The following is an 8,851-nucleotide window of genomic DNA, read 5'->3' as shown; positions in this document are numbered from 1 at the left end:
AAAAGATCACCCCCCCCCCATGTTTGTTCTGCGTACATTCCTGGTCGGTAAATCTAAAAAAATGTTGATGTATTATTACCGAGGTGCTGGTAGTTCGGATCACACCTTAAGCTGTAGGTTTTCCCACAATAATCTTAGCTTTAACCTAGTTCGTGGATGGTGTACCAGAAAACTGGGCTGTCAATCATCATAAACTTGAGAGATAAATGAGCTTTCTCATTTACTGTCATAATAAACCAATTGTGAGACAGTAATTGTGATTTTTAAAATTTATGTTCATTGAACTTTATTGCACTACATGCTGAATAGCACGCTAGTCATTGCATGACATGGCTAGAATAGTTAAATAGACAGTGAAACTAGGATCTATCATACTTATCGTCTAAAGGTGTTTTCCCACTTCAAGAAATGGCTAAAAATTCTAGAAAGATAGTTTAACCTAAAAATAACAAGATAAACCAGAAACGTATATGTTAGCTGATAATATTACACAAAAATAAAAATTACGCAGCACTAATAAAGTAACAAAACTTTTTTTATACTAATTATCAAATAATCTAGTCAATATAATACATATTTAATGCGAAAAAAATTGATTTTGTTTTATCAATATGTTTATAAATACTTTGCTGAAAAATAAATATATTCCTGCAATTCAAATAATAAATATTTCACAGAATAAAGTAATTATTATCAAATAATAGCAAAAGATTGCAGACTTAAAATAAGTCAATATGATACTCAAGCTAAGGCAATTACTTTTCGATATAATTAAAGAAATATTCAAGAAAACTATTATCCGACTGAACTAAAATTTCGAGGGCTTACTGGTTTTGGGTCTTTTCAACAAAATTTCAGTAAAAAATGGGAACTGATTTTATGCTGTAAAAAATAATTCAAATCAGTATTCCAGTAAGCACATTTTATTTGTTCGTAAACATAGAAAATATTATTACCATATAGCATAAACACCGCGTGACAGTGGAAAATAAGCCGAGACTTCTCGGGCGTGTAGTATAACGGTCCATGAAATAGTAATCGACTCAAATTTATCTTAATTACACATAATTCTGTCGAGCATGTTATAGGGCAGGGTGAGTGTAGTCTAGCTTTTACGACAATGGTGATAAATCACAAGTTGAAAAATTCGTTAAATAGGCTCGCGAGGACCGGAGTCAATATGAATATAATTATTGCAAGGAGACTTACTTTAAAGAATTTTCTGACAAAGAAAATTTATGAAAATAATTGACATAGTGAGGCGACAGCCCAAATAACTTCTAGTAGAAAAGCTAAAGGAAATACAGTGAAACTCTAAAATAGAGTCCCCTAATGTAGTTCTTCCGAGAATTGACGTCGCCCCGCAAGTAGGAGTAAAAGGTGGTCACTCAGTCGTAAACAAACAAAAGCGTTTGCTTCCGGAGCGGAACTATGTGGGGTTTGTTCCCCACTGCCGCCTGCCTTAAAACCGGCACATTCTCAGAGTTTCATGCTACTAATAATAATACGAAGGCCAAATGAATTAATTTTGTAATCTAAATAGTGTATAGATTTCCAGTACAATAAGTTTCTTTATTTAAAAAACTTTATTTTCTATTTAATAATCGAAATGTTTAATGCTTCCTAATTGACGTAAATACGCACTAGCATGTAATGCATGTTTAAGAGATGTTTAAGAGAGCTAAAGACAATACCAAAATTATCATTCATAGTACATCTCCCAAGATCGTTACAATTTTTTGTTATAGGCATTTCCTTAGCAAAAATTCGGCGTCTAGTACAGTAATAGAAATAAATAATGCTCCGCAATAGACGGCAACAATTTATCACGCGTACGTGTATTAAGACATGGGCATTGGAAAATGAATTGGAAATTTTCTTGCTTCCTACCTTCACTGCGCTATACTGTGCTGGCATTTGGCTGTCTATCAACGTGCTTTATTTATGCCAATTACATCGTTAGAAACAGTTTTCTCTTTTAAAAAAACTTCTCTTACCAAAAATTGTTGTACGCTTTAGATCATGTGGCAGAAGCTATACAAAAACATGTCCCGGAAGTTAGATCCGCAACATTATTTTTCCCAAAAAATGTAAGTTGTGATAAGTTTACGGGCACAATTGTTAAAAAATGTTGTTTTTTTTGCTTGATCCGGAACTTCTTACTAGAGCAAAAAGAAAGGTTGTTCTAGGCGGCTTGAAGTATACACAATTTTGTGCAAGAAAGAACAATTCAAAAGACCTAACCATTACAAAAACAAAAACCAAAAAAATTGATCATTTTTAAACATTTCGAAAAACTAAAAAAATTTCCAAGTTTTGCTCGACAAATGCAGTATTTATTCTCTCTAATAAAATTACACCAGATCAACTGTCATTTTATGAAAACTCAAAATGTACCTGAAACTCAAAAAACACAAAAGACCCAAAAATAGTCAAATTTCGAAAAAATAATCACGTAATTTTGTTAGAGGGAATAAAGACAACATTTTTCGAGCACAACTCAGCACAAGTTTAATTTTTCAATATTTAGCTATTTTAGGACCTTTTATATTTTTTGAGTTTACATCTCGAGTTTTGATATGAGAACTGCTGATCTCACATAATTTTGTTAGAGGGAATAAAAAATACTTTGTCGAACACAAATCAGCACAAGTTTTATTTTTTCAAAATTTGGCTATTTTAGGATCTTTGATGTTTTTTCAGTTTTAAGTACATTTTTAGTTTTTATATGAGAACTGTTGATCTCACGTAATTTTGTTAGATGGAATAAAGACTGTATTTGTCGAGCACAATTCAGTACGAGTTTGATTTTTTTGAAATTTGACTATTTTGTGACATTTTATGTTTTTTGAGTTTACATTTTGAGTTTTCAAATGAGAACGGTTGATCTCACGTAATTTTGTTGAAGGGAATAAAGATAGCATTTGTCGAGAACAGCTTAACACAAGTTTTATTTTTATGACATTCAACTATTTTTGGAAAATGTATGTTTTTGAGTTTTACATGTTTAGTTTTAATACGAGAATTGCTGATCTCACGTAATTTTGTTAGAAAAAATAAAGACAGCATTTGTCGAGCACAACTTAGCACACGTGTTAGTTTTTCGAAATTTTCCAAAATAATAAATTTGTTTGGTTTTTGGTTCTTTTAAGGTTAGGTTTTTGCAATTTTTCTATCTTGCACAAAATTGTTCGCGGACCTAACTTCCGAACATTAAAAAAACATCGAACCGTTTTGCCGAAATCTCACAACTAGTATTTTCCTATGATTCGCGGGGCCCTTAAACTACAAGCGTGTTATTTTTCTTGTGCGCACGCACGTAGTGGATCTGTAGCCATACATGTCGAGCTCACTTCATTTTCTATAGCTACTAAAACTCTTTTGTGATGCAGGACACAAATACAGTTAGCAGAAAAAATCGTTGAATGATCCGCAAATTCAACATGCCATGTGAATTAACCTTCCCTTAAAATTTTAACTTCTACGTCGTTTGTGTAGTTAAGTTGATTGCACATGACTTTTTCATTGTGAGTATAGATGCGACTCTAGTGATTTAGACCATAATATGTTTTATCGTAGTCTAATCTATTTATTACTGTCGCGTTTGACCATCGAAATTGTTGCCAGCATTTTATCTCCATTATCATTGATCGCAGCATGTGAAGTAATTATATATTAGCTGCCTTTCTGAGTATAAAAGCATAGTAATCATCAACGTGGTCGACGTTAACTTAAAGACACAGGAACAAGGTACTAATTACAAAGGTAGTCAGACGGTTGGCAAATCGATAGTAACCAGGGTTGCTAGAAAAATAATTGCTCTCAAAATTTATGGCGGTGACGTTCGCTTCACACAATTTCTCTCTTAGTATATACTCAAAAGAAATTATTTTTTTCTGTTTCAGGAGAGAATCCAGCTGCAATGCAACATGGAGGAGGTGCTGGCTCCAGGGCGGCATCCGTACTGATAGCGATACTAACAATCACTTCAGTTTTGAGGTGACCATGTGGTCTCTAAACTGGATAATTTCTTTTATTAGAATATGGTTGGTGCTAGTTTTGTATTTGGATCATTACATCTAAATACAAAATATGCAAGGAGAAACGTTTACGCTTCAGGGCGTATTTTAGCTTTATAAGTATTGTTTAGAGTGAACAAATTATTCAAGACTCTTATCAAATATTTATAAAATTTTTATAATATGAATTGATCTTACTTGCTATATATTTTTTAAAGTTATAATATCATCATCTTTTAACAACCTTGTAATCATGTAAAAATAAGTAGCTCATTACAATTTCCCTTTTCTGCATCCATTGTCATGGTTGTGGGTCGACAACCACGCTATTATAACGCAAATGAAACACCTTTTTAAAAAAACTATCTTATTTTTCAAGAACTTTTGTAAGGTTGTTGAGAGATTTGTGTCTGAAATTGAACAGTATACAAGAAGACTAATTATTTGCCGGGTGTGAATGGAGACTGCGCCATGTTTGAATCTGTGTCTTTCAAAAGGCAAGCGACTGACGGAATTTTATCTCTTAACTAATGTATACTCTCTGTAAATATGAAATCTTGGCTCAAAAAACTTTGTACATATGTAAAACGACATGAAATGTCGCAAATATTCAGTTGTCCAAATAAAAAGGGTGATTCTTGAAATCTTGATGTATAAGAAATAATGGGTTTATTCGAGAAAAGTAATAATTTGATATTTTCAATTTTATAATCAAAGAAAATAATTTTTTTGTGGTTTGGAATATTTTTTACAAAATCGAGAAATTGAAATCAATTGTATGATGCACGAATTTAAGTCAATCATAGGTGAGCTTTCATCAAATTTAAAGTTGACCGTAGAATGATTTGGGTCATTAAACAGTGGAGAACGAATCACATCTAGGACCATCAAGCGCTTTATGCAAATTTATTTTCACTTTAAACCAAGACCACAAATTTAGCAATTTAATTACGAGATCATTTAAGCGTGATATTTTTTGGTTGCATGCACAACAATTAGATTCTCTCGGTTGGGTTCACAATGGACTGAAATATCTTCCCTGAAATACAACTTGAAAATGAATTCAGTAGAAAGTTTTTTACTTGTTTAAAAACTAGTGCCCATATTTTAAAGATAAAATTAATAATTATGTGTGTAACATTAGCTGTAAAAATATATAAGAATCACTAAAGCTTGTAACCATTTTTTATTGATCTACTTTGAAAAAATCAATTATTTTGGGTATAAATTTGGATAAATGCTTTTCAAAAGTGATAAATCAATGCGGCGTATAATTTGATAAATTAATGAAAGCATTATTGCGTGCACATAGAAAATATTTCACGAGTAGTCACGCTGCCACCGCCTGGTAAAACCGCATCTGCATAACTTGCAGCGTTCTCGATAAATTTAATTATCAGTTTTCCCTTCCCCGGCGCCTCCGGAATACCTATGCACACATATTCACACTCAAGCGGCCCTATTTGTGAATTAATTTTACGTGTTCAACTTACAAATTTCGCTTGCGAGAGCACTACTAAAAGTTATTGCACTTTATTTAACCAGAATTTGCCATTAATTTTGCAGCATACCAAACTCAAGTGCTTTGGTTTAATTAAAATTACTATTCAAGTACCCTTGGTACGTTAGCTAATATATTAACTAAACTAAAAATGATTCAACATTTACAATAAATTAAGTTGAAATTCAATTTAATATACTGTAAGTTACGATGCAACATTAAGTCTTCATTTTTAAATAAATTATTTTTCACTGTAAAGACTTATAAAGTAAGAACTACACTGCCGTGCAAAAGTTTAAGGCCCCCTCTTTTTTTATGACTGCATACATTCTCTCAATTTTAATTAAACCAGAGCTAAAAAAATTTCGTTTTGAAAGGAGTTTTTTCTATTAAATAAATATCTGAGTTTCGAAGAACATGTTTTTTTGACTCATATTTATTTTTTCGATTTACGATTGGACCGTAAGACATAAATAATATGAAATCTACGATTGGAAATCAACATTGTAATTTTTCCGACTTTTTTGTTACAAATTCAAGTTCTTGCGATTCAAAAAGAAGATCTTTACAATTTATACTCGTAATCTGTTATGTTACAGTGAAAAAGAAGCTTCAAAATGAGCCAAAGAACATTGAAAAATGTTGACTATTTCAGAATTTTTTGAAAATTAAAAAAAATATTGAAATATACACTATTTTAGCCATATCTGCTTGAAAACTAGACGGATTGCCTTCACCCTGAGATTATTTTATATAGAATTTCGAAAACAGTCAACCTTTTAAAGAAAATTTCGTTTAGCTTCAGTATAATTAAAATTATGAGAATTTATTCAGCCATAAAAAAGGGGTGGCCTAAAACTTTTGCACGGAAGTGTATTATGTGTAAAAATTAAAAATTATAAACAATATAAAATTTTGCTAATTTTTTTGCGAAGGACGAACTTGGTTCCTAATTTAACTACATTTTAATAAAAAGAATGCAAGTCGCTTGCCTAAAACTCTTGAGCTCAGTTTAAAAAATTTTGTTTAGCTGTACAAAGTACGAGCAAGGTTTATGTTTTATGAAGCTCAATATTTATATACTACGTGACCAAGCTCAAGAGTGTAAAAAAATTGTAAATTACAGTATTCTGAAAAATGTGGGAAAACGTTCTAAAACGTAAATATCTCATGTGCTATATGAGAAAAATAGATTGTCCCATATTTTTTGGAATACTTAGGCTACGTACATCTATGCTTCGATGCCATTCTTTGTATGGAATAACAAAAATGTGTGCGTATATGTGGGTGCGCAGTGCAAGCATGGGTCAAATGTGTGAAATTAAGAGAGAAAGAAATATTTTATTTACGTAGGCTAATTGGCTAATATATCCGTATCTATAAAGATATTTGTAAAAAGATAAAGGGCCGTATCCTTCCAGTTTAGATAAGTTAAAAAATACAAAATGAGTACTAACATCAATGTCGAAAAGTACTTAGAAATTACACGATGAACACTGATGTATGTATTTTCTACACTAAAATTTCCACGCTGACGTAGGCAAGAGAGTTCAGAAAATCAATTTTTAATTCAATGTCGAAGTCAACGTAAAAATCAAGGTGCAAAATAACGTTGATTATTAAAAAAATTAAAACCTCGTTAGAATGCATGTTGAAATCATGTTCTAAAATCTAACGCTGATATCAATGTGAAAATTCTCGATGAAGTTTTTGGTTCTCTTTTAGATTACTTTAATGAATTGGCGATTATCGTGTAATTTTAAAGACCTTTTCCGTATGTAATTATAGAGCACTATCATCAGTGCTAACAAGTAGCGATCAACAGTAATCGGAAATGCTACGATTTTCTGAAACTCTAGGCTAAGTCATTTTCATAGAATCTTTCGAAAGGTTTTGTAAATTTCTTTCTTCATCCATACGATGGTGTATCATTCATAGTGAACAGAAACTACTATTTAACTAAAAGATAATAAGAGTTAGCCATTGGTACTAATTAAGTATCACTATACGATAAGAACAGTGAATAACTCAATAAGAGGTTACAAAGGGTGTGAGAAGAGAGAGACAGAGAGAGAGAGAGAGAGGGAGAAGAAATTGAAGACCATTTTATTGTCGGTATTCGCTGTTTACTGTTTGTAACGATTGAGTGGAATACAATAAAATTCATAGTGCGTACTAGAAAGAGTAGTTTATTGCTTAACACAATTGTTCTTGATGATATATATTTTTGGTGCTTTAAAAGTCGAAGCATTTGACTGAAAAATTCGCTTTAAGAGAATTTAAAATTATCTGATGGTACTCAGAAATAGAAAAAAATTATCTAATGTCATGGAAATAATTTTGTGTTTGAGTTATCCCTGTTTTACATAAATAATTACTGCTGTGAATATTGTGGCCTGGTCGTTATTCTAGTACAATCCTTGCGCGGAGTTTAAAAAATCAACTTAAAGTTCTCAGCGAAATCGAATAGGGTAACGAATTCACTACTTTTCAAAGTTATTTTTAGATTTTTAAAGAATAGTGGCTGTTCTGTCGTAAGGAAATTATGGGTTCTTGACTTTAGAAACGTTTCACAAAGTTCATTCATAAAGTCATCAGCATTTATGATCAGCGTCTTAGAGTTTATCTTTCAGTCTGCAGTCAAGAATCAAATTTTATTTCTTCTAAATCCTCTTTATCAAATAGTGATTTAAATTGTCTTTAATTTTAATGATAATGGGGCAGTAAATTCTCTTAATCGCCAATAACTTATCGAATCAGCACAAGTAGTACATTTTAAACAATCGTCATAACTATTTAAAATGGATACAAAAACTTGAACTTCAAGACACGAGGTTCTTCTTCTTTTTAGCTTAAGTAGGGGCTAACATCATATGGCCAGCAACTAATTTTTTCGGATTTTTTAGCTCGCCGATCGAATTTTTTGAATTCGATTATTAGCTATCTGATACACCTAGATTTTGGAACAAGTGTCAGAACTTGAATTTTTTTACCTCTATTCATCTGTTTATCATACTCATGTAACATGATGATTTTATTTGATTTATGATTCCATCATCTAAAAGAACTTCACCTTTTTCAACACTCTCAACATTTTCATCTGCAAGAACATCATTTCGAGGCTGATCAATGTCGTCTAAGCCTCTTCTTGTGATTCTTCTTCTTGAAAGGATTAAAGAAACTGTCAGTCCAATTCCTTTGGTAATTGTCACCTTTTGACGTTCAATAGCCACTGTAAAACTTAAAGCAAGCAGGGCAAAGGATGGGTATGGTAGCTACAGTTCGAAAACTGTGCTTTTTGAACTCTAAATCTACTCTACTATATAAAATT

The 8,851-nt window shown here is 31.7% G+C and overlaps 1 protein-coding gene across 8 annotated transcripts in view; it reads left to right on the top strand.

Annotated features, from left to right (window-relative positions):
• LOC117166852 overlaps positions 1 to 5,894 on the top strand; it is a 651,449-nt gene extending 645,555 nt beyond the window's left edge. For 7 of the 8 annotated variants that reach the window (XM_033351264.1, XM_033351253.1, XM_033351244.1 and 4 more), the window contains one exon: positions 3,906 to 5,894. In XM_033351264.1, coding sequence (XP_033207155.1) covers positions 3,906 to 4,003 — 98 coding nt within the window. In that variant the 3' untranslated portion in view covers positions 4,004 to 5,894. The remainder of the gene's footprint in view (positions 1 to 3,905) is intronic. The other variant, XR_004466323.1, reaches the window with a different exon arrangement.
• The last annotated feature ends 2,957 nt before the right edge of the window (positions 5,895 to 8,851 follow it).

Source organism: Belonocnema kinseyi, chromosome 1 (assembly GCF_010883055.1).
Source record: "Belonocnema kinseyi isolate 2016_QV_RU_SX_M_011 chromosome 1, B_treatae_v1, whole genome shotgun sequence".
Classification (NCBI taxonomy): Eukaryota; Metazoa; Arthropoda; class Insecta; order Hymenoptera; family Cynipidae; genus Belonocnema; species Belonocnema kinseyi.
This window is presented reverse-complemented; position numbering and strand designations above follow the sequence as displayed.